Source organism: Rana temporaria, chromosome 1, assembly GCF_905171775.1.
Source record: "Rana temporaria chromosome 1, aRanTem1.1, whole genome shotgun sequence".
NCBI classification, from domain to species: domain Eukaryota; kingdom Metazoa; phylum Chordata; class Amphibia; order Anura; family Ranidae; genus Rana; species Rana temporaria.
The window spans coordinates 519372336-519399453 of NC_053489.1; the positions used below are offsets into that span (position 1 = coordinate 519372336).

General features: G+C 43.9%; 1 protein-coding gene across 1 annotated transcript in view; it reads left to right on the forward strand.

Moving 5' to 3' along the window:
* REELD1 (reeler domain containing 1) overlaps positions 1-26858 on the forward strand; it is a 77614-nt gene extending 50756 nt beyond the window's left edge. Inside the window, exons 6-7 of the mRNA XM_040331722.1 lie at positions 22783-22846; positions 26037-26858. Coding sequence (XP_040187656.1) covers positions 22783-22846; positions 26037-26630 — 658 coding nt within the window. The 3' untranslated portion in view covers positions 26631-26858. The remainder of the gene's footprint in view (positions 1-22782; positions 22847-26036) is intronic.
* The last annotated feature ends 260 nt before the right edge of the window (positions 26859-27118 follow it).

Consider the following 27118-nt stretch of genomic DNA (forward strand, 5'->3'; position numbering starts at 1 on the left):
CACCCTCTGACGCACCCTCTGCTATGTCACTGGGGAAGCCCAGTCTTCCCCCTTGCTGGGCTTCCCCAGTGATGTAGCAGAGGGTGCGTCAGAGGGTGCGGGGTCACGTCCCCTATATAAGAAATGTCACAGCTTTTTTTATTTTTTTTATTAATAAAGGACTTTTTTCTACGGTGTGTGTGTGTGTGTTTTTTTAACTATTTACACTTGCTTCGTGAAATGGTAGGGGTACAGTGTACCCATTACCAATTCACATAGGGGGGGGCCAGGATCTGGGGGTCCCCTTTGTTAAAGGGGTCTTCCAGATTCTGATAAGCCCCCCGCCCGCAGACCCCCACAACCACCGGGCAAGGGTTGTGGGGATGAGGCCCTTGTCCCCATCAACATGGGGACATCCTCCCCATGTTGAGGGCATGTGGCCTGGTACAGTTCAGGAGAGGGGGGGCCGCACTCTGTCCCCCCCTCTTTTCTGTGGCCGGCCAGGTTAACGTGCTCGGATAAGGGGTCTGGTGTGAATTTTTGGGGGAACTCCACGCCATTTTTTTTTAAATTTGGGGTGGAGTTCCCCTTAAAATCCACACCAGACCTGAAGGGTCTGGAGTGGATATTTGGGGGGACCCCCCACGCAATTTTTTTTTTTTTTATGAATAAATTCGCTCTGAATTGCCAGAGCCGACAATTCATTATAGCCACAAAGCCGGTTTTAAAATACTTTTTTTCCCTTTCAGAAATGACACTTTGTGCAGGGACAGTTCTATGTACGGGAAACATGCGCTATTTCACATGCTAACTTTACACCCCCCCTAGGTACGAAATAAGTAATATTTCACTTGTATTGTTTCACTTTTAGCATTATTAAATTCACTGCTCCCGAAAAAACAGCCGTTTTTAAAACTTTTTTTGCATTGATACATGTCCCCTCGGACAGGACCCAGGTCCCCAAACACTTTTTAGGACAATAACTTGCATATTAGCCTTTAAAATTAGCACTTTAGATTTCAAATGTTCGAGTCCCATAGACTTTAATAGGGTTCTAAAGTTCACACAAACATTTGGTGTGTTCGCAAGTTCTGGTGCGAACCGAACAGGGGGGTGTTCGGCTCATCCCTACTCAAAAACTATGTGAAGGCAGAGAGTCCTCCCATCGCCCCAAAAAAAGTCACCATATTAGGGACAGGTGTAGCTTGCTGTTTAGAAGGCCAGCTGACTTTTCTAGGATTGGGCTGTAGGTTTACCAAGTGTTGTATGGTACTTTGTATTGAGGAAATAATGTCAGCTACAGTGCTACTGGAAATTATTCACAGAGCTTCCTTTTCCCACATTTTGTTATATTAAAGCCTTATATCAAAATGGATTACATTCATTATTTCCTAAAAACTCTACAAATAATACCCCATAATGACAACGTGAAAGAAGTTTGTTTGAAATCTTTGCAAATTTATTAATAATAAAAATAAAAAAAAATCACATGTACATAAGTGTGACGGTATCGGTATGATATCCCCGTCAACGTTCCCTTCTTCCCATAACGAAAATCACCCCAATATTCCACGAGGAGGGATATCCCTGGAATCGCCCAGAAAGCCACACATGAGACCAGCTTACTGCTTGAACAACACAGACTTTAATGTTATAACACACAGCTTATATGTCATTTCCAAAACTGTTACAATGACAAATCTCCGCCCCCCTCACACTGGGGCTTCCATACAGATTATAGGTAGACACGACGGGGCCGATGCTGAAACACATTTTCTTTAGACAATGACATCAATGACGCTGAGCACTAGCTGTACTGAATACATCAACCAGACCGCTCGACCCCGCATATAGAGACATAATTACCACAATGAAGCAATCAGAATAATTAACACAAGCCACTTAAACCCATCTCTCCTTCACACAACACAATAGATCAATTAACCTTTAGAAATAGTGAGGGGACATTAGCACATCAATAACCTGGCTAGCAGGGAGCAGTAAACTGAGACATATAGGCAAATGTATCACAATGGCCCCCCTTTTGCTCCCTGCTCCGGCAAACCCGGTTGGACCTTCCCTGGTCCAGTAGGGTTGACGGGTTCAGAGCTATTAGTCAGAGGTTAACTCCGTTTGGCATGACTGACCTCCCTTGGCAACTGCTTCAGACTCAGGTATGTCACCGGGTCGTCAGATCACACGCCGGTCAGTCCCCAAGTCTTTGTGCGATCTGCAAAGTCACCAGAAGTCAGTGTGAAGACAGCGAATGGGTCTGTGCGCCGCCGTCTAGGTGTCCCGCTATGGGAGGGGGCAGGTTATGGCTCTGAAGTGACAATCCCAGGAGATTCATAAAAAGAAAAAGTTATATTTGTTGAAATGCTGTAGCACTGGTGCTCAGAGTCCGGGGGGGGGGGGAGGGGAATCAGAGCCCCATAAGGTCAGCCACCCCCTGCTCCCTCCGCAGCCGCCGGTTCTCCTCTTGGAGCTTCTCCAGCTCCATCTCCAGTTCATGCTGCTGTGACCTCAGGTGGTTGTTCTCCTCCTCCCTGCGGCTTATGCACTCCTCCAGCTCTATGTACTCACGGATCAGCTCCTGCTTGCTCATGTCCTGCAGGCTCTCCACGTGGTCCTTCATCATCAGGAACTGGGTGGTGGTGTAAGGGGCCACCGGTGGGCCCTTGGCGAACATCTCGGCACGCATCTGGGACGCCCGCTGCGACTCCCTCTCCTCCAGTCGCTTCTTCTCCTCCCAGGTCAGCTTGTTATACGGCTTCCAGGACCTCTTCTTCTTGAAGGGTGGCCGGCGGTGCCTCTTTCTGCCCAGCTCCCTCCAGGGCCCCTCCGGCTCAGGGCTGTCGCCCATGACCAGCTGACAATGGTGTTCCCTGTTGTCCGTAATAACAGATTGTACCATGAGGGCTTCGTAAGGGGTGCCCAATGGTTCTTCCTGACCCAGCTCCTTTGGATCCCAAGCCGAGTCTACACAATGGGCTGCTGCTGGTGGGCGGTACCCAGGTTGAGACCAATTTGACCTGGTGTTGTCATTCATGGGGCAATTCTGCTTGAAGTGACCCAGCTGTTTGCACCGGAAGCAGCGTTGTTCGTTGCCCTCCTGGCGATGATAGCGAGGGCTAGATGTCACCGGTCTGTTAGGAGGTTGGTATCTAGCGGTTGGTGGGTGTGAGGGCACCGTTTGTGGTGGAGGTTGTTCCTGTGGTGTGACCTGGTTCGTCTTGCGAGTATCTGCATATTCATCCGCCAACTTCGCGGCCTCTGGTAGAGTCATGGGCCTGCGATCTCTCACCCAATCCTTGACGTCCGTCTGGATGTGATTGTAAAATTGCTCCAGGAGCATTAGTTGCAAAATGTCCTCTGCGGTGGTGGCCTGGCTGCTGTTAGCCCAGTTAGAGGCCGACCGGGACAATTGGCATGCCCATTCCGCATAAGAGTCTTTCGTGGTTTTGCGTGAGTCCCTGAACTTCTGTCGGTGGGACTCTGGGGTTACTGCATAACGAGCCAGGAGCACTTCTTTAACCCGGGCGTAGCTATGGATATCCTGATCTGGCACGGTCCGGAAAGCATCAGAAGCTTTGCCTGACAGTTTGCCTGACAATATTGAAACCCAGTCTCCTCTAGCTATTCGGTGCAGGTTACATTGTCGCTCAAAATCCGCCAGGAAGTTATCAATCTCACAGTCCTTTTCATCAAAAGCTTTAAAAGCGCTAAACGGAATCTTCCTTGCGTCTGCTGTGCTGTACTCACTGTTCGTAGAAGGTGCGGCTGCTTGTTGGACTGCTGCCAGTTTTAACTGTAGCTCTGCGTCCCTTATTTGTTTATCCTTCTGTAGTTCTGCGTCCCTTATTTGTTTATCCTCCTGTAGCTCTGCGTCTCTTATTTGTTTAGCCTTCTGTAGCTCTGCGTTTACTAACATGTCCATCACTTTCAGTACCACATCTGGCGTTGGGTTCGGGCCGAACCACGCTAGCTTCTCTCTCATTAGCTTGTTGGCTGGCGATTCCTCCTCCTGAATCACTGGTGTCTCCATCTCTTGTACTGCTGGCGTTGCTGCAATCCCGTCCTCCTGGTCTAGCTCCATTGATTCTGCTATGATGACCCGCTTGGTTTTGTTGCTAGCAATCCTTCCACGAACTTCCAGTAGTTCTTCCAGTGTCTGCTTGGAATCCGGGTGTGAAGGGGAATAGAAGGGAAAAATCCCACTGCTGCCACCAATTGTGACGGTATCGGTATGATATCCCCGTCAACGTTCCCTTCTTCCCATAACGAAAATCACCCCAATATTCCACGAGGAGGGATATCCCTGGAATCGCCCAGAAAGCCACACATGAGACCAGCTTACTGCTTGAACAACACAGACTTTAATGTTATAACACACAGCTTATATGTCATTTCCAAAACTGTTACAATGACAAATCTCCGCCCCCCTCACACTGGGGCTTCCATACAGATTATAGGTAGACACGACGGGGCCGATGCTGAAACACATTTTATTTAGACAATGACATCAATGACGCTGAGCACTAGCTGTACTGAATACATCAACCAGACCGCTCGACCCCGCATATAGAGACATAATTACCACAATGAAGCAATCAGAATAATTAACACAAGCCACTTAAACCCAGCTCTCCTTCACACAACACAATAGATCAATTAACCTTTAGAAATAGTGAGGGGACATTAGCACATCAATAACCTGGCTAGCAGGGAGCAGTAAACTGAGACATATAGGCAAATGTATCACAATAAGTATTTACAGCCTTTGCAATGACGCTCAAAATTGAGCTCAGGTGCATCCGGTTTCCACTAATCATCCTTGAGATGTTTCTACAACTTGATCCAGGCAAAAAGGAATTGCAAATAGGGAACCCTGTAGGACAGCCCCCTTGAATAGCTCCTATTTTTCTGTTCTGATACCAAAGTAACTGGACACTTGTTTGATAAATGAAGATATCCGCATAAGTGCCCACACAGGTAGAACCTCTCCTAGTGTGATGGTGTCATTTCCAAAAGGATGTTATCTTGGGCACCCACTGGCAGGGTACTTGGATTCTGGCAGAAACTGATGCACTGTTATGGCAGCCCATGGCGTTTTCCCGTCTTTGTTTTTAGTTTCTTTTTCCCTCTCTTTTCCCCCTAGACCACTAGTTTGAGTCTCATAGAGAGTGTTTCTAATAACAATAATAATATCATACAATCCCATATACCTAATTCTATACCCACAGTTGATCCAGAGGAAGGCGAAAAAACCCCAGCAGAGCATGATCCAATTTGCTAAAGCAGGGGAAAAAAATCCTTCCTGATCCCTCGAGAGGCAATCGGATAATCCCCGGATGGACTTTACCTATAACTGTTAGTACCCAGTTATTTTATGTACATCTATGAAAGTATCCAGGCCTTTCTTAAAGCAATCTACTGAGCTGGCCAGAACCACCTCTGCAGGGAGTCTATTTCACATTTTCACAGCTCTTACTGTGAAAAAAATTCTGTATTTGGAGGTTAAATCTTTTTTTCTCTAGACGTAAAGAGTGCCCCCTTGTCCTTTGTGTTGACCGAAAAGTGAATAACTCAACACCAAGTTCACTATATGGACCCCTTATATATTTGTACATGTTGATCATATCCCCCCTTATTCTCCTCTTCTCAAGAGTGAATAAATTCAGTTCCTCTAATATTTCCTCATAGCTGAGCATCTCCATGTCTCTTATCAGTTTGGTTGCCCTTCTCTGCACTTTCTCCAGTTCCCCAATATCCTTTTTGAGAACTGGGGCCCAAAATTGAACTGCATATTCCAGATGAGGTCTTACTAATGATTTGAACAGGGGCAAAATAATATCTCTCTCTCTGGAGTCCATACCTCTCTTAATTCAAGAAAGGACTTTGCTCGATTTGGAAACCACAGCTTAGCATTGCATGCCATTATTGAGCTTATGATCTACCAAAACCCCCAGATCCTTCTCCACTACAGATTCCCCCAGTTATGTCACTTCTACATTCCAAAGGCACTTCCTCCCTTCCTTTTGTTCAGAAAGTTTGGGAGAGTGTAGGTGGAAGAGGGACAGAAGAATACGAAGAGCTCTGGGGGCATTTGTGGCCTATTTAAATCCGGCGGATTTGCTGTGCTGTACAGTGCCCACCATGTAATGAAGAGTGGTGGGTCCTCTGTGTAATGTGCTGTGCCCACAATGCAATATGGAGTGGTGTGCCATCTGTGTAATGTGCTGTGCCCACCATGTAATGTGGAGTGGTGTGACCACCATGTCATGTGCTGTACAGTGCCCACTGTGTAATGCGCTGTGTCCACCATGTAATGCGGAGTGGTGTGCCTTCTGTATAATGTGCTGTCCCCACCATGTCATGTGCCGTTCCCACATGTCATGTTCTGTATAGTGTCCATCGTGTAATGTGCTGTACCCACTATTTAATGCCTAGTGGTGTGCCCACCATGTCATGTGCTGTGCCCACAATGTAATGTGCTGTGCCCACCATTTAATGTGTAGTGGTGTGCCTACTGTGTAATGTGCTGTGCCCACCATGTAATGTGGAGTGGTGTGCCCACCGTGTAATGTGCTGTGCCCACCATGTAACCAACATCTGTGACACGTACTGGGTTGGGGCAAGGAAATAACACATGTATATGTACACAAAAAAAATCTAAAACAGAATTGATCTACTGGTGTTCTCTTCCCTGTGAGTTGAAACCTAATAATCCAACGTAAGATTAGAGTGATCTTTTGTAAGAAGCAGCCTGAAACGGTGATCTCTGACCATCTCTTTACACTCTCTGATCTTCTCTTTTGTCATGCCCACAGTCTCTGACCATCTCCTTTATCATTCGAGCAGTCTCTGCCCATCTCTTGTTTTATGCCCGCAGTCTCTGACCATCTCCTGTTGTATGTTTGCAGTCTCTAACCATCTCTTCTATCATGTCTGTAGTCTCTGACCATCTCCTGTACCATGTTTGCAGTCTGACCATCTCTTGTATCATGCTCGCAGTCTCTGACCATCTCCTGTACTATGTCCGCGGTCTCTGACGATCTCATGTAGTATGTCTGCAGTCTCTGACCAAATCCTGTAGTATGTCTGCAGTCTCTGAACCTCTCCTGTAGTATGTCTACAGTCTTTGACCCTCTCCTGTAGTATGTCTGCAGTCTCTGACCATCTCCTGTACTATGTATTATGTTTGAAATCTCTTACTTAAACACACTGCTAATAGTATTAGCTATCTGTTTATGCTAAAAGTAGGACTGTGCAGGGGAGGCAGAGTAAAAGGGGGAACTGTGATTATAGAGATGGGGCGGGGAGAGGACAGACTGCAAGGCACACTGATAGGGTGGGGGAGGACTGTGAAATATGTGCAATAAATATTCTTGGAAACATTACAGATTTTTGTGGGTGTTTTTTTTTTTTTTTAACAGAGAAATTTGTGGGTGTTTTTACATTTTAAAGTTAAGGGTGTGCCAGATATAGGAATCCGCCCAGGTGCCAAATGCTCTAGGTATGTCCCTGCTGATCAATCACAGCCCAGCTCCCACAGCCAGGTCCCACCTTTCTTGCCTGTTACTAACTAATCACAGCCCGCACACACAGCCAGTGTCCTGCCTCTCATGCTTGCTATACAATCAGAGTCTGCAGCAAGGTTCTCAATTAATGCACACCAGGATCTATCGCAGGGATGTGTGTAAGTGCAAACTGGGTGGAAGGTAGGCACCAGATAGGTGCAATCTATTCAACCCCATTGTAGTCTCTAATGGAGCCTGGTACAGTAGGTGATCCTTCTAACAGACTCTCTAACAGAGGTCCTCTCTGTGTCCATTACAGAGATCCCCCTCCAGGTTCCATTAGAGTACCATGCTTCTCTTCCTGTATTTTGTTTATTGTTAAGAGATTGTGGGAGGATCCCAGGGCAACTTAGACTCATCAGGGGAGCATCTCTGTGTTTGAGTCATTGTCATAGAAACATTTGTAAAGGTAGGAGTTAGTAAGAGGACCACGCCCAAGTGGGGACGCCAGAAATATTTCTGCACCCAGGCGTATTTTACCCTAGGATTGGCCCTGATAGTAGGTAATGTTGAATAAAGACAATAGTTCATCCAGTTCAACCTGTGTTGGTGTACGTGTGTCAGAGTCGATAATCTTTTCCCATATCCCTGTATATTGTGTTCACTAAGATGCACATCCATCAGCCATTGCAAGCTGAATAAGGCAGCAGAACCCCATAGTGATTTTGGAGCTAAAGTCTTGTCTATTGCCATTGCTTATTTTAAGTAAAGCATTTTTCTTCAACAGAACCCATCCATGTTGTTTTGTATTTTTGCTATGTAGGTCTCATTATTGGTCAAATGGTGAGGCACATGAGAAATTCCTATTAAATACTTACCAAAATGTTCCTTTCCCGGCGCCTCACCATGTCAGCTCTGTTACCCACCCTTGGGCTATCTTATCAGAGGGTTGGCTGTACATAAGCATAAGAGCTTCATAGTTATTTAAGGGGGCTCTCCTAAGAGTTAATAATAAAAAAGTGGACTGTGCCACTTTTAAAGGAAAATTCTAATTGGTTACTATGGTAAACATAGTGAGAAAGAAAAATACTTATTGGTTGCTATAGGCAACATATAGGCCACAAATAGTGAAAAAAAGAAAAGCGCTCTATGCCACATTATGCCACTCGACCTGTCAAACCTGCAGCTCGAAGTCATCACTTCACAGTTCAAACGGAGACTTGCTTACTTTGATCAGTGTTAAGCTGTGCTTTAAGTTATTGTCCTGAGAGCTGCCAGTCATGCAAGCTGATGACCAGTGTTGCTCATCTTCCTTTAAAAAAGTAATTAGTTACAGTTACAAATTACTTGTCCGAAAAAGTAATTGAGTTAGTGACTCAGTTACTACATTGGCAAATTAATTAGTTACTCAGCAAAGTAACTGCAACTTTTTTTTTATATTCTATAATGCAGATTCATCACACTCCACCTCCACATGCCCAGCAATACTGTACACTATCATCACACTCCACCTCCACATGCCCAGCAATACTGTACACTATCATCATCACACTCCACCTCCACATGCCCAGGCTGGGCACATGGAGGTGGAGTGTGATGATATTGTACAGTATTGCTGGGCATGTTGTGGAGGTGGAGTGTGATGACATTGTACAGTATTGCTGGGCATGTTGTGGAGGTGGAGTGTGAAGATGACGTTGTACAGTATTGCTGGGCATGTTGTGGAGGTGGAGTGTGATGATATTGTACAGTATTGCTGGGCATGTTGTGGAGGTGGAGTGTGATGATAACATTGTACAGTATTGCTGGGCATGTTGTGGAGGTGGAGTGTGATGATATTGTACAGTATTGCTGGGCATGTTGTGGAGGTGGAGTGTGATGATGACATTGTACAGTATTGCTGGGCATGTTGTGGAGGTGAAGTATGATGATGACATTGTACAGTATTGCTGGGCATGTTGTGGAGGTGGAGTGTGATGATGACATTGTACAGTATTGCTGGGCATGTTGTGGAGGTGGAGTGTGATGATATTGTACAGTATTGCTGGGCATGTTGTGGAGGTGGAGTGTGATGATGACATTGTACAGTATTGCTGGGCATGTTGTGGAGGTGGAGTGTGATGACATTGTACAGTATTGCTGGGCATGTTGTGGAGGTGGAGTGTGATGATGACATTGTACAGTATTGCTGGGCATGTTGTGGAGGTGGAGTGTGATGATGACATTGTACAGTATTGCTGGTGGGCAGCCCAGCAATACTGTACAATATCATTCATCACACTCCACCTCCACAACATGCCCAGCAATACTGTACAATATCATTCATCACACTCCACCTCCACAACATGCCCAGCAATACTGTACAATGTCAATATCAGATTCATCACTCAAACTCCACCTCCACAACATGCCCAGCCCGGCCCCAGCCCTAGACTAGGCCGCTCTCCCCCTGCTGCTCTTACTGTGTGGAGTCTGGACTGTGTCTCTCTCTGCGCAGGGCCACGGTCATCGGTCGGTGCACTGCTGACTCGGCTTGCTGGCAGCTGGCTGGCTTTGATATCCGGAGCGTAGCCTCAGCGGGGGAGATGTCGGCGGCTCGTGACAGGTGACACTGCGGGCGGGAGACTCCAGGCACGTGCATGCGCCAGCGCCACCCGCGTTCACAGAGACGGGCCAGCTCTGTGATCACCTGACCCGGCCGCCGACGCAGTAACCAATCACAGGCCACTGCCAGCTCCACATGACATGACCCCCTCTGCCCCCCCGCATGCGGTAAATGTAATTACGGTAACACCACCCAAGTAATGGGAACGGCGTTGCCGAGAGGGGAATAGTAATCTGGTAGATTAATAGTTACCCTCAAAAGGGGCTGCGTTAGGTAACGGCGTTTATTTAAACGCCGTTACTTACAACACTGCTGTTGACTCTCTGAAATTTGTCTTCTGATTCTGTCCACTTTGGGTCCAGTTTCCAAGTGCTTTTTGATGGTGTGAGAAACTATACTCACTGACACCTTGGCTTTCTTTGTAATTTCTCTAAAGGAAAGACCTACACTTTTAAAAGTAATAATGGTCTGTCTGTCTGCCTTTGTTAATTGCCTTTTTATCGCCATTTTGAGATCAATATACTAATTCCTGCATGTAACAAATGTGGAAAATATAAGGCTGTTATTAGATTATAAATATTAATCTAATAACCGTGAGAAACAACATAATGTATAAAATCAAAAGACTGCATACACTTGAGCAGATTAGCTCTTAATTGCTGCAGCACAATATACTAAAAATGCAGGTATACTGGGCAATCACGCAAATATCTATTGAATATTTATGTAGCAAGGTCCCAGGCCTCCTTCGTTCTAATTAGAATCTCCAGGCCCAGAGATAGCTGACATCCTTCTTTATATGGTGGGTTGTGAGGCATAGGTGCAGGTGGTTAAAGTTATTGGGCACCAGAGACTTCTTGAATGCAAAAGAGATTTTTATTTCTCTTAACAAACTTTTAGGGGAGAGAGGGTTAGGGCCAGGACACCCTTAGGTAGTTGCAAGTTCAATTGGCAGACTCAGACTTCAATAGCAGGACAGCCATGCAGGGAAAGGCATCCAGCCAGACACCACATCTGCATGTGCAGGAATGCTGTCTCCTAATGCAACAGTCTTTAACAGTTCCTAACACAAAGTGTAACAGTGCCTTTCACTTCCGCTACAATCACTCCTGGTAGTTCTTCAGCCCAGTGAGCTTCCGGTCTCTCACTAGACACCCTGATTCACTGACACTGAATCCATTGAACTCCTCCAATCTTCCTCAAGTGTCACCCCCACTTCTCTGCTGGGTCCCTAGCTTGGCACTCAAGATACTTCTCAAGCTTCACCCCACTGGCCTGCTCAGTCCCTGGCTTGACACACAAAGCTGCTCTGCAAGCGCCACCCACTAACGTTTCCCGATTCTTCACTTCCCCCCGATTGGTGAGAATGCTACTCTGGTACATGCTTCAGTTACTCACTGTGGTCCCTGCTAATAAGGTGGATGGTCCTTTAGTGGCGTCAGCTTCCCTTCTACCATCGATCACGACAGGTTCTCAGGCTGGCAGAACCATCACTTCTGCTTGGACTGCAAGCCGCAATCCCAACCCTGCGCTGCTCTCTTGCTTCTGGATAGGCTTTCAGACAGTCTAGCAGCCAGATAAGCCCTGGATAGGCCCAAACTCTGGCCTAGCAGCCCGGGCAATACAACACACATCCACCCAGAGCACAGATCACCTGACCTCTCCCAGCAGGCCAAGGGATCCAAGAAAACCTCTGCCCATTGACCAAGACACCCCACATACTCATAACCTAACCTTGTGTTGCCCTTCTCATGTCTAGTACCACCAAGTACCGGGCACCTAGTAGTAGAAGAGAAAAGTGCAACAAGGCCACTACCTTGCTAAATAAGCTGAGGGTGAAGGTGATGGCCAAACTCCAGGGTGCTACATTTAAAATGAACAGACACACCAATAGCAGTTTTGATAAAAAGCACAAAAAAAAACTTTACTGGACATCTAAATACATAAAGTTTCTTACACATAAAAATGACCACAGACATTAAACTAATTAACAAGACTTAAACATACACTCCTATTGCCAATATACACAAAATCAAATAATACTTCTTCCTGGTAGTTGACTGTCAACAGCTTACACTGGATAAACAGGAACAGGACAAAGAAGAGTCCTGACTGCATGCTTGATCTTTCCACAGCTCCAAAAATACTTCCTTCCCCTATGGTAGGTACTCTATATTTATAGTCCTGTATACCAGAGACCACCCACAGAATGTACCGTATTTTCCGGCGTATAAGACGACTCGGCGTCTAAGACGACCCCCTCATTTTCCAGGAAAAATGTTGGTTTTGGGATATACTCACTGTATAAGACTACCCCCTTTTTTTCCAAGCCCCACTGTGCCATTACATGCCCCCACTGTGCCATTACATGCCCCCACTGTGCCATTACATGCCCCCACAGTGCCATTACATGCCCCCACAGTGCCATCACATTACATGCCCCCACAGTGCCATCACATTACATGCCCCCACAGTGCCATCACATTACATGCCCCCACAGTGCCATCACATTAAATGCCCCCACAGTGCCATCACATTAAATGCCCCCACAGTGCCATCACATTACTTTCCCCCACAGTGCCATCACATTGCATGCCCCCACAGTGCCATCACATTACATGCCCCCACTTTCCCCCCCACTGTGCCATCACTCACGTTTTGCAGGCCGGTGACAGTCTCCGTCTGCTGCGAGCGTCCATGATTTCAAAGCCGCGCGCCGTCTTCTCAGCGCGTCCTGTGATTGGCAGAACACAAATTTTCCCAGTAGCGCCTCTGTTCTATGTTCCGCCAATCACGGATGCCTTCTCATCTCGTCCGAGGATGAGAAGGCATCCGTGATAGGCGGAAAACAGAACAGAGGCGCTGTTGGGAAGATTTCTGTTCCGCCTATCGCAGGACAGCGAGGACGCGCTGAGAAGACGGCGCGCAGCTTTGAAATGATGACGATCGCAGCTGCACGGAGACCGTACCGGGCGTATAAGACGACCCCCGACTTTGGATGCATTTTTTTGCATCCAAAAAGTCGTCTTATACGCCGGAAAATATGGTAACCATTCCTCATGACCTCTCACAGGTCGTTTTTGTAAGTGATGTCAGCAAGCCATGCTTGCCCCCCCCCCCAAAACCACATGGTCAATTGAATATGCAGCAGCCATCTTTAAACACACAACGTCAGCTTGCTTAATAAACAACCTGTGAGCGAGATATATTATTACATATGTATGGGAACATTTGCTATAAATCAGTTAAAAATATCCACAACTGATACAATCCAACTGTTGGTCCCGTACATACATGTAATTACAATCCATACATTTCCACTTATCGTAGGTTCCTAGCTTTCCTTATTTTTTTTCCCCTATACACATCACACACATAACATAAAAGTACAAACTATGCCTACAATATACACAAGCTGGATATCTTACTAGCAACTAAGCATGTCTTTGCTCAGAGTTCAACTGAAAACATCTCCACAGTCCTCCAGCTTCCAGCACATATGTCTTGCTTCTCTGTCTTTTAGAACAACTCTCCTCTTTGCCTCCTATGCTTGTTCAAAAGTCTGAAGTCTTCATACTGAAGCAGAGCATGATCCCCTCCCTTTGGAGACTGGGCCGCAGGGCAGTATTCCAACATGAGAACAACCCCATACTCCCCTCCAAGACGACTACTGCCTTGCTAAAGAAGCTGAGGGTGAAGGTGATGGACTGGCCAAGCATGTCTCCAGACCTAAACCCTATTGAGCATCTGTGGGGCATCCTCAAATGGAAGGTGGAGGAGTGCAAGGTCTCTAACATCCACCAGATCCATGATGTAGTCATGGAAGAGGACTCCAGTGGCAACCTGTGAAGTTTAGTGTTGCTCACGAATATTCGCATTGCGAATATTCGACTCGAATATAGCATATTCGAGAAATCGCGCTATATTTCGAATTTCGCGGTGAATATTCGCAATTCCGAATATTCGCATTTTTTCAATTTGATTTTTAAAACAGATCACATCCTATCGACGTCTAAAAGCATTGCTGGTATGATTAGAGACCCTGGGCCGAGTAGCTAAGCTGAGGCGATCCTATTATGTTGCCAAATTGAAAAAAAAAATTGCGATTTTTCGCTATTGCGAATGCGAAAATGATTGCGAATTTTCGATAACTGTGGTAGGAGAACTCTGATTGTCTCTGATGCAAAAGGGGGGGGCTTTGTGTATGTGTATGTGTATGTTATGAATATTTGTATGTTTGATATTATTATTTTTTGTAAGAAGGAAAAAATTGCGCATACCTTAAAAAAGGGGAGAATACAGCAGCAACTCAAAAATGTTATACAACATAAATTAATACAAGACAGAAAATGGAGTCGCTCTACAAGAATAAAAAATATGTCTAGTGACAAGACATGTGGGCAAATTATAAAATAAGCAAGCGCAAATAACTTGTGAAATACACAGTGAAACAAATATATAAAGAAATATAGTCCCAATAATAGAAAAATAATCTTTCATAAAAATGTCTTTGATATGTGAAGTGAAAAAAAGTCCAAAGCATGCAGCATGAACGTGTTCAATCTTCAAGGTGTTTGATTGACAAACGGCTGTGACAGATGGATAGAGTAAAGAATCACCACCAATGCAAAACACTTTTTATTTTCTATTGTAAAATATCAAGAATATTCTGAGCCAATCAGAGTGCTCCTTCCGCATTTGCCGAATATTCGCAATTATTTTGTATTGTAAAATATCAAGAATATTCTGAGCCAATCAGAGTGCTCCTTCTGCATTTGCCGAATATTCGCAATTATTTTGTATTGTAAAATATCAAGAATATTCTGAGCCAATCAGAGTGCTCCTTCTGCATTTGCCGAATATTCGCAATTATTTTGTATTGTAAAATATCAAGAATATTCTGAGCCAATCAGAGTGCTCCTTCCGCATTTGCCGAATATTCGCAATTATTTTGTATTGTAAAATATCACGAATATTCTGAGCCAATCAGAGTGCTCCTACAGCATTTCTCGAAATTGCGCAATAAATATCGCATTCGCATGTTGCGATATTTCGATAAAATATCACGAATATTCTGAGCCAATCAGAGCGCTCCTCCAGCATTTCTCGAAATTGCGCAATAAATATCGCATTCGCATGTTGCGATATTTCGATAAAATATCACGAATATTCTGAGCCAATCAGAGTGCTCCTACCGCAGTTATCAAAAAATCGCAATTATTTTCGCATTCGCAATAGCGAAAAATCGCAATCATTTACTTTCGATAAAATATCACGAATATTCGAATTTAGCGAATATATCTCGAATATTCGAATATATATTCGAGATATATCGCGAAATCGAATATGGCATATTCTGCTCAACACTAGTGAAGTTCTGCTGAACTCCGTGCCCAAGAGGGTTAAGGTAGTGCTGGAAAATAATAGTGGCCACACAAAATATTGACACTTTGAGCCCAATTTGGACATTTTCACTTAGAGGTGTACACTGTACTCACTTTTGTTGTTAGCAGTTTAGACATTAATGGCTGTATGTTAAGTTATTTTTAGGGGACAGCAAAATCTACACTGTTATACAAGCTGTACACTCACTACTTTACATTGTAGTGAAGTGTAATTTCTTCAGTGTTGTCACATGCAAATATATATTACAATTATGTGCGGGCTGTACTCACTTTTGTGAGATACTGTGTATATACTAATAAAAATACTGTATATATTAATACGTTTTAGGCAGGTGTGAAAAAATGGTTTCATAAATAATAGTTTATCAATTAACAAAATGTAAAGTAAATGAACAGAAGAGAAATTCAAATCATGTCAATATTTGGTTTGAACAATCTTTGCTTTCAAAACAGCGTCAATTGTTCTAGGTACACTGGCACACAGTTTATGAAGGGATTTGGCAGGTAGGTTGTTCCAAATGTCTTGGAGAACTAACCACAGATCTTATGTGGATGTAGGCTGCCTCAAATCATTCTGTGTCTTCATGTAATCTCACGTTGAGATCAGGGCTCTGTGGGGGCCAAACCATTTCTTCCAGGACTCCTTGTTTTTCTTTACACTGAGGATAGTTTTTAATGACATTAACTGTATGTTTGGGGTCGTTGTCCTGCTACAGAATGAATTTGGGACCAATCGGATGCATCCCTGATGGTATAGCATGTTGGATAAGTATCTGCCTGTATTTCTCAGCATTAAGGTCAATGGTGTATTGATCCTGACCAAATCTCTAACTCCATTTGCAGAAATACAGCCCCAAACTTGCAAGGAACCTCCACTATGCTTTACTGTTGCCTGCAGACACTCATTATTGTACCGCTCTCCAGCCCTTCTGCAAACTGCCTCCAGCTACAGACAAATATTTCAAATTTTGACTCATCAGTCCAGAGCACCTGCTGCCATTTTTTTGTGCATAGTTGAGATGCTTAGCCTTGTTTTCATATGAGAGGTATGGCTTTTTGCCCACAATTCTTCCATGAAGACCACTTCTGGCCAGACTTCTCTGGACAGTAGATGGGTATACATGCGTCCTACTGGTTTCCACCATTTCTATGCTGATGGCACTGCTGGACATCCTTTGATGTTGAAAATAAGTCAGCATGTGTCTTCTGTTGACTGACCACTGCACCCATGGTCCTCAATGTTGTACTTCAAAAGAGCTACAAATATGGAAACCCCAGTGTGCTTTCAAATCTTTGCTTGGGAGAGACATTGCTGATGTAATATAACTACTTTGCATCTTGTTGCTGTGCTCAGTCTTGCCATGGTGTGTGACCTGTGACATTAAACTGTCTTCGACAATCTCACTTTTGTAGCAGGGTTTGGCTGTTTTTCACCCGGTTGTAAGCCTCCTACACAGCTGTTTCTGTTAATGACTTTATGTCAACCTACATATGAAATCAACGATCATTAGCACCTATTTGGTATAACTGGTTAATCATACACCTGATTCTAATCCTACAAAATCCCTGACTATTAGAAAAATGTGAGGGGTGAACTCCCTTTTGTGAGATACTGTGTGTGTGTGTGTGTATCAGTGGCGGCTGGTGACATTTTAGGATGGGGGGGCGCAAGACCCCGCCCCTCCACATTTGGTCCCTCCCACTTCTCATAAGCCACACCCCCTATAGAATACACCCACTCCGTCCCCTGTATTCCACTTGCTTCCACTCATAGTGTCAGGAGTATACAGCTCAGCATCACAGCACAGAGTATATAGCCCCAGCATCACAAATCATGGTATATAGCGCAGGCTAACAGATTGGCGCAAACAAACTAAAAAATTACACTGTTAGTTATGAAGGACTCTAAATGGGCATGAGATTATCAGAGACTGCGGACATACTGCACGAGATTACCAGAGACTGCGGACATACTGCACGAGATTACCAGAGACTGCGGACATACTGCAAGAGATTACCAGAGACTGCGGACATACTGCACGAGATTATCAGAGACTGCGGACATACTGCACGAGATGACCAGAGACTGCGGACATACTGCACAAGATTATCAGAGACTGCGGACATACTGCACGAGATGACCAGAGACTGTGGACATACTGCACGAGATGACCAGAGACTGCACACATACTGCACGAAATTATCAGAGACTGTGGACATACTGCACAAGATTACCAGAGACTGAAGACATACTGCATTACTTGTCCTGCGACTTGGGAATTCAACGTTGCATGACAAGTCGTACCCCATATCTGTGCCACTTCAAGTCACAGCGACTTCAAAGTAGTCCCTGCATTACTTTGGTCGCACTTTGATGCAACTTGAGGTCCATAGACCTCCAGAATACACAGGCATTGCTTTAAGTCGCATCAAACTTTCAGACTGTTTTAGCCTGAAAGTCGCAAGATTCTGCCACAATTTTTTGCTGCGATTTTGCAGCGACTTGAAGCAATGCCTGTGTGTTCTGGAGGTCTACGGACCTCAAGTCACATCAAAGTGGGACAAAAGTAATGCAGGGACTACTTCGAAGTCGCTGTGACTTGAAGTTGCACAGATATGAACGGTTCTGATCAGGTCCAACTTATCCTGCAACTTTCCAGTCCCAAGTCGCTATTTCCACCAATTAAATATAAAAACCAATTGAATACGCGGGGGGGGGGGGGGGAGTATGGGTTCCCTTCCTGCCGCTATTTCCACCAATTAAATAAATAAAAAAAATAACATTTTAACAAGCCCGGAGGGGAGGGGGGATTGGATAAGGTCCAAAAAGAAATGAATGAATAAGCGGGGGGGGGGGGATGGTTTGGCTATTTCCACCAATTAAATAAAAAAAAACAATGTTAAATACTTTTTTTTTTAACAAGCCGGGGGATTGGATGGGGTCCAAATAAAAAAATGAATAAGTGGGGGGGGGAGGGGGGGGGGGTTGGGTGCCGTCACAGCTGCTATTTCCACCAGTTAAATTAAATAAAAACAATGTTAAATACTTTTTTTTTTTTAACAAGCCTGGTTTGGGTGGTGCCGTTAATGCTGCTCTTTCCACCTATTGACAAAAAAACATCTGAATCATCTGAATAAGCGGGGGGGGGGGGGGGGGGGGGGGGGGGGGGGTTGGTCGGCCGATACGGTCGGTATTTTTGCCCAAAGTTTTTTTTTTTTTATAGGTCGGGTGCGGGAAGGGGTCCGTTTGCTGGCTCTTGCATACATCAAACACACTTTAATTAGGCAGGGAGGGGGTTCATACCTGTTACTGCAGGCATGCTGGCAGATAGCTTCGAGGCGCACTCAGCTCCTGAGTCCCGACGTCACTTCCGGTTCTTCCTGAGACGTCGGGACTAGCACAGAGACGTGCGGGTGCACACAGAAAGTGTGCACCCAAGCCATAGAAAGACAGTCCATCGCGCCTGAAGCAAGTGGCGCGATGGAGAACGCCACAAAGGCATTTTTTTCATAAGCCACACCCCCTATAGAATACACCCACTCCGTCCCCTGTATTCCACTTGCTTCCACTCATAGTGTCAGGAGTATACAGCTCAGCATCACAGCACAGAGTATATAGCCCCAGCATCACAAATCATGGTATATAGCGCAGGCTAACAGATTGGCGCAAACAAACTAAAAAATTACACTGTTAGTTATGAAGGACTCTAAATGGGCATGATGGAAAAAAAATTTCCTTAAAGGGACATGTTTAAATAAACATTTTTTTTTTTTTTTTTTTTTTTTTTTAGATTTTTTTTTTTTTTTTACTGATTGGGGGAGGGGGGCGGCGCCCGGGCGCCCTCTATGGACGGGCCGCCACTGGTGTGTATATATATATATATATATATATATATATATATATATATATATATATATAATTTATCAGGCTCAGACAGTCTCTGGCAATCAACATGCACATGCACATTACATGGGCAGGATCAAAAAAAAATACATGACTGTATCTGCCTGTCATGTGATTATCCTACCAACTTTCTTTTGTACCCTGCAAGATCTGGAATTTGAGCAGGAGTGCAGAATGGCTGGAGCATTTGCATCTGATTATATACAGTATGTATATAATATACAGTATAAATATGACAACATCTAATAAAGATGAGTCTGCACATAACTTGAGGTAAATTACAGGTAGCATTTTCCAAAAAATATCAGAGGAATTTGGTTTACTATACTCGGGTTTCCATTTTTTGGAAGATACTTGCACATCTAAAGGGATGCTTTGGGTGCTCATTTTGAAATTGTAATATATTATTTGGCCATAGCAAAGACAAGACTGTCTGCTGGTTACAAATTTTTAAAGATTTTTGCAGGGTCATTAGATTGCTTTATGCCGTTATCTCCAGAGCAGAAGTTGACAAGAGACCAAGTTGACTAAAACCCAGGGGTGTATTTAGGTTTTGTGCTGCCCTAGGCCTGACTAAACTCGTGACCCCCTAATTTAAATATGACCCACCCCTTCCTGTCAAGGCCACACCCCTTGCGGTTTAAGACCCACCCTGAAATTTTCTAGTTGGGACACTAGTTCTGATGGAGTGGGGGGGGGGCAATGGATTCCCTTAATTTGCATATATTTCCTCTCACTTCCTGTTTGGCTATGGGACAGGAAGTGAAGGGAAATCTCTGCAATGGGACAGGGATGGTAAAAATTTAGAAGCGACGCACACCCCGACCCCACAGTTGCAGAATGCCAACTGCCCACATACTGGAAGCAGTGTGGTTGATTTATGGGGGCGCTAAACTAATTTGCCTAACAGTGTAGCTCAAGCCAGTGGGGACACTGTCAGTGCTGCCCCCCTGCAAAGTGCTGCCCTAGGCCTGGGCCTTGTTGGCTTAGGCCAGGATATAGCATTGCTAAAACCTTTGCCATGTATATTTTACCTAGTGGAATCACTGTGAGGCCCCGTACACACGAGAGGATTTATCCGCGGATACGGTCCACCGGACCGTTTCCGCGGATAAATCCTCTCGAGGATTTGCGAGGATTTTGATCCGATGGAGTGTACTCACCATCGGATCGAAATCCGCACCGAAATCCCATCGCGATGACGTGTCGCGCCATCGCCGCGATGATGACGCGGCGACGTGCGCGACGCTGTCATATAAGGAATTCCACGCATGCGTCGAATCATTAAGACGCATGCAGGGGATTCATTCGGACGGATTGATCCGGTGAGTCTGTACAGACCAGCGGATCAATCCGTTGGGATGGATTCAAGCGGATAGATTTGAAAGCATGTCTTAAAATTTTCATCCGCTTGAAATCCATCCCAGGGGATAAAAATCCGCGGAAACAGATCCGCTGGATTGTACACACCAGGGGATCTATCCGCTGGAGCCGGTCCGCGGATCATTTCCAGCGGATGGATCCTCTCGTGTGTACGGGGCCTGAGTTTCACTTTGTGGGTATAGGGACTGTGGGTATAACAGGGGTCAAGTCTTGGGGAAAAAAGTGTGGGAACTCCCACCCAAGATCCACTCCCCCACCAAAAAAAAAATAAATGATACGCTCATATGCATAATTACTAAACCTATTTTTTCCCGATCCACTGTACCTTAGAAATCCTTTATGTTACTGCCCGTTCTTTCTAAATCAAGTTCTAAGCAAGTTCATTCTAAATCCCACGATAACTCGCTGCAGACCTCCGTAATGTCTCCTGGGAACAATGACAAAAGCTCCCAGGAGACATTGCGGCATCGAGGAAGTGACGGAATACCCGCACACTACCCGATGAATCCATATACAGGAAGCGGCCAGTAACATAAAGGATTACTAAGGTTTGCCTGCCCCTGACAGTGACTCGAGCTGGGCATCGCCGCTTGGTGAAGGATTGGCTCGGGCGGCTCGGCTGCTCTAGTCCTGCAAAGTGAACTGAGTTCCTGCTGTAAAAAAAGTGCAGGAACTCCGTTCCCGCAGGACTTGAGCCCTGGGGTATAAGGTTCTGTTCATGGAAGGTTTCTGTTTCATAGTTGTTTTGTTTTTTCAATCGGTTAAACCAGATAGACTTGTGTATTTCTTCAATCTGCCTAACTCTGTAACTACAGTATGACGCTTGCCCCATAAAATTGTATGGGGTTCTACTGCAAACTTGTGGACAATGAAGCTAGCAGGAAATATGTAAACATTGTGGCAGGTCTTACTGCCAAGATCTTGGCAAGAGGTTTAGTGGGGAAGGTGGGCTACATTACCTCAGAAAGGTGGGGACAAGAAAGTAAGGAAACGTTGGAAGTTTCCTTATCCTTTAAGTCAGGCATGTCCAAAGTCCAACCCGCGGGCCAATTGCCGCCCGCATTCCAGTTTAATACAGCCCCCCTGGTGATTTGGATATATATATATTTTGTGGCCCCCAGGGTGGAGGGGACAGGGAGGGGGCCGGACGAGCGCATGGTAAGGCAGCATTCATGGCAATAGTGAGGCTGCAGATGGGCACTGATTAGGTTGCATTGATGGGCACTGGCCCTTATTTTGCTTCACAGTTCTTTATTTAAAATGTTATTTTTTTCCTGAAGCTTCCCTCTTAAAGTGAAGGTGCGTGTTATACGCCTATGCGTATTATACGACGTTAAATACGGTATATCCAAATAACACGCCCAAGCTCATTCTTAAGCCTGAGCGGTGCTTGGGGATTCGTTGGGGCCACAAAAGATATATATATATATATATATCCAAATAACATGCCTGAGCTCATCTCTTCACCACACACAGCCACAAAGGCAAGAGAATTCTTGTTGGGCAGTGTATTAGTAGCTTGGATGAACACACAATTAATTTTAATGGTTTAAAGAATGTCAGGCAAAATGTTCGGCCCTTGCACATGTTCCCTTCATCAAATCTGGCCCTCTTTGAAAAAAGTTTGGACACCCCTGCTTTAAGTAAAATGTAATTTGTATCATGAAAGGCCTTCTTGGAATACTTGTAATTACTTGAAACTATTCAGCACATCTCAGTATACACCTTAATTTATATTACCAGCCTCAGAGAAACATACCGTACGAGGAAAATTATAAAATGTTATCTTTGCATTTGCATGTGGCAACTGGGCTACTATCTGAGCATACCTGAGTAAAATAACTGAATATTTTGTGATTTATAAAGGACCTTAGCCATTTGCAGTCTTCAGTATGACATAATTACCTTTGTAATATTGTTTGTATATAGAAAACTTCTCTTTGGTTGCTTCAGAGTCATGTTACAGTTTTGTGATTGTTGCCTTAGGAACCAGTATGATCTTCAAGGACCTTCACCAACCTTGTGTTCTTCTTGTCAACATAAAAGTGAGGTAAGATCACAGCAACTAGCAAAACCATACATCTCTTGTATGTGACAAAACCAGACAAAGCTATTTGGACTGATATTTGCTATTTTATACATCATGGGGGAATTAGCAAGGACTGTCCAACATGGAAAGTGCTTCAGTTTCTAAAATGAATCCTCTAGAAAGGTTGCCAAATGAATAAATCAAATGCAAGTAGATTGTTAATTTTGCACATGCAGAACTACTGTATATACATGCAGAATAAAGATTTAGAAGAAATGTTTTGGTGCACAAAGTAGTAATAATAAATAAATTACTATCATGCAACCAACTGTGTTTTTGTCAAACAGGAATTGACATGAGAATAGCATTTATTTTTTCATAAGATGATTTCAAAATCCATGTTATTTCTGGAAAAAAATATAAAGAAACGACTAAATGTTGCATGCATTTGTCATATGTGTCACAAGTTTACACTATTGATCACGTAAACGTTGGACTTATAAATGTACCCAATATTTTATAGGAATTAGGGATGAGTCAGTGGTTTGAGTCAAATGTAAGTTCAACTCGAACATCGGGTGTTCGTTTGTTCTAAAATGAACCGAACACATGGGGCGTTCGTTGGCCAATCATAGCTCAGGGGGACTAAGTCCACATTATATAAGGCTGCTTACATTGCGACCGTGTGTAGTGTTGTTGGCGTGGACAGAGAGATAGCGTGAGTTAGATTAAGCAGGCAGGTTATTCAGTTAGTGGCAGTGTATTTGATATATATATATATATATATATATATATATATATATATATTTACACACACAGTAAAACCCTGGTTTGAGAGCGTTTTGCAAGACAAGCAACGTGTTTTAATACATTTTGCCTTGATATACAAGCAATGTCTTGATATAAGAGTAGCGTCTTGTCACAACTGAGTATAAAAAAGAAGAGAGGAGCCTCTAAGTGTAGCAATATGGTTACATTTAATGAAGGTACAACATTTAGCAACTTATTGCTACACTTAGAGGTGCTTCTTCTCTTTTATACCCTGTAAAAAAAATGCTTTGATATACAAGTGCTTTGCATTACAAGCATGTTTCTGGAACGAATTATGCTTGCAAACCAAGGGCCAGATTCATGTAGAAATCCGGCGGCGCAACGTACCCCATTTACGTTACACCGCCGCAAGTTTTCAGCATAAGTGCTTGATTCACAAAGCACTTGCCTGTAAACTTGCGGCGGCGTAGCGTAAAGCCGTCCGGCGCAAGCCCGCCTAATTCAAATGGGGCGTGTATCATTTAAATTAGGCGCGTTCCCGCACCGAACGTACTGCGCATGCTCCGTTTTGAAATTTCCCACCGTGCTTTGCGCGAAATGACGTCGCCCCGATGTAATGTTTTGAACGGCGACGTGCGTTACGTACTTTCGTATTCCCGGACGACTTACGCAAAAAAAAAAAATTTGAAATTCGACGCGGGAACGATGGCCATACTTTAACATGGGCTGTCTAATTTTACACCACCTAAATAGCAATCGCAACTTTACGACGGGAAAAGCCGACTAGCGACGACGTAAGAGAATGCGACAAATGCGCGTACCTTCGTGGATCGCCGTAAACAGCTAATTAGCATACCCGACGCGGAAAACGACGCAAACTCCACCCAGCGGGCGCCGAAGTATTGCATCCTAAGATCCGAAGGCGTACGAAGCCGTACGCCTGTCGGATCTTAGCCAAATGCCGTTGTATCTTTGTTTGAGAATTCCAAATAAAGATACGACGTGGCAAATTTGAAAGTACGCCGAAGTATCAGCAGATACTCCGGCATACTTTTTCTGTGAATCTGGCCCCAAGGTTTTACTGTGTGTGTGTGTTTATATATATATATATATATATATATATATATATACACACACACACTAGACTGACTATATATATATATATATATATATATATATATATATATATATATATATATATATCAAATACACTGCCACTAATTGAATATATATATATATATATATATATATATATATATATATATATATATATATATATATATATATACCTGTATATATAGACTCTGCATTTAGCATAGACGTTATATTCAGTGTTTACTCTATATTTAGTGCAGGCAGTGTATTTATATATATATATATTCTGAATACAGTGCATTCGGTGGTGTATAGCTTCTAATACACTTCGGGCGGTGTACACAGTATATAATACAGTGTGGTGTGGTGTTGCAAAAAAAAAATACATCATGTCCGGAAGGCCACCAAGGAGAGGCAGATGCTCACAGGCCACTAAAAGAGGGCAAGCAGTCACTGTGTCTACAGTCAACAGTGGTAGTCGTGGACATGGTGAATACTCTGCAGGTGGCCGTGGGGCACGCTTCTCCTTTTTTTTCTGATGCTGTCCATGTTAATGAGCCACAACATGCAGAAGAGTTGGTGGAGTGGATAACAAAGCCGTTCCTTATCCTCCGTTACCCAGACTCAGAGTAGTTTGCCTTCCAACGCAGCTGCCAAAGCGGCCTATAACACCGGCTCCTTGTCCACAGTCACTCCTTGGGGCTACCCACTATTATAACATTACAGCCTGACAGGACTTTAAACATGCTGAGGCTGTAATGCTCTGCATTGAGGTCATGGCATTTTTAACCTGGGCTTCAGAGTTTGACAAGAGGCATTGCCTGGCAAACTTGAGCCCACTTAGATCAACCGGGCCGTACCGCAACCATGAGCCAAGCACTTGGCTCGCAATTGCAGACTGGTCCCGCAATGTACAATTACTGTTCAGTAATTAGAAAAAAACTGTACACCTTTACAAACATTGCATGTGCATTATGAAATTAAACTCCTAACTTCTCATTTTCATACATCAATTTCCATCTGGTGTACTTTTTAGGAGTTTTTTTCTACTACAAAAAAGACTGACATGACTTTTGTTAATTTGGAGCAAAAGATGCAACGCTATTAGAAATTGGCACACTATTCAAACTACTTAATTTGGCACACTAGGTGCACCCATTCGCTCAGATATGATTGGTTTATTAATTTGGTGTACACCATTCCATCCTAGTTTCTGCACATAAATTCGGGTGCATGTATGAATGTTTATTCCCTCCCAAAATGTATCCATGTCCAAAAACAGAAAAAGCAAAAAATGTACTGTGCAGAAAATGTCTAAAACTAATTTGTTTAAATTATTTTTCAGATGGTGTCTTCTTATATTAGACTGTCTTCACCAACATCATCTTTGCCTCCTGATTTACTTTCTGTGTTCCCAATATCACCTTCACCAACCCAAGATATACAGGTGAATCCCACTGAGTTCACTTTACAAGAGTCACAAAGCCAGTTTTTGCCTCCATTAACAACAGGAGAGGAAAGACACAAACCCACCAATGAGGTGGCAGCAAATTTTTTGCAGCAACCAGAATCTGCATCATCTGGCAAAAATATTGAGGTTGAGGAAAGTACATCTCCACTGGTGACAAAGACTGTTCATGAAACTGGCAAAGGGGGAGAAAAGGGCAGAGGGATGCATCTTGCCATGACACAGCTGGGCATCCTTCTGGGTTGCTCTGTAGTACTTGGGATGTCCTTAGCTGCTGGCCTGCGCTGCATCCATGCCCAATACTGCCATAAACGGACGGAAGTGTCCTTCAGCGAACCAGATGACAATGTCATTACATTGAGGGAAAGTGGAGAAATGATGCATTTCAAAAAGATCAGAGAAAACAGCTTTGTGCTGGTTCAAGCAGAGTACAACTGGATTACTCCGGCACTAAGTGCAAAAACACAGTAGTCCTCTATTCTAAATGAGTAATTGATAAATAGATATTTTAGGTTTCTATTGTGTTTTAGAAGACTAAACTGTGGTTTTATGTCTACTTTATGCCATGCCACTTCAGTTATTTTATTAGAGTACAATATGTGTACTCCTCTTAGTGTTTTATCTATGGAGATAACGGAGTTGGCAGTTCTCAGTTGTGATGTGTTTGTCTGAACAAGTAAAATGAAGTGATTCCTTGTGCTACATAGTTTTCTTTTGTATTTGGTGGAAAGGGGCTACATAGTCATGGAAATGAAGAGAAGAGAATATATTTGAAGTTCAGCCTAGGTGACAACTACAAGTACTGATACTTTTTTTCAAGTACTCGCCGATACCGAATACCGATACTTTTTTTTTAATCTCATGTGACAGCGGCACATTTATCTTTAACAATTTTTTTTTTAGTTTTTAAAAAAAATATATATTTATAATGCTTTCTTTTTTTTAAGGGGGGGGGGGGG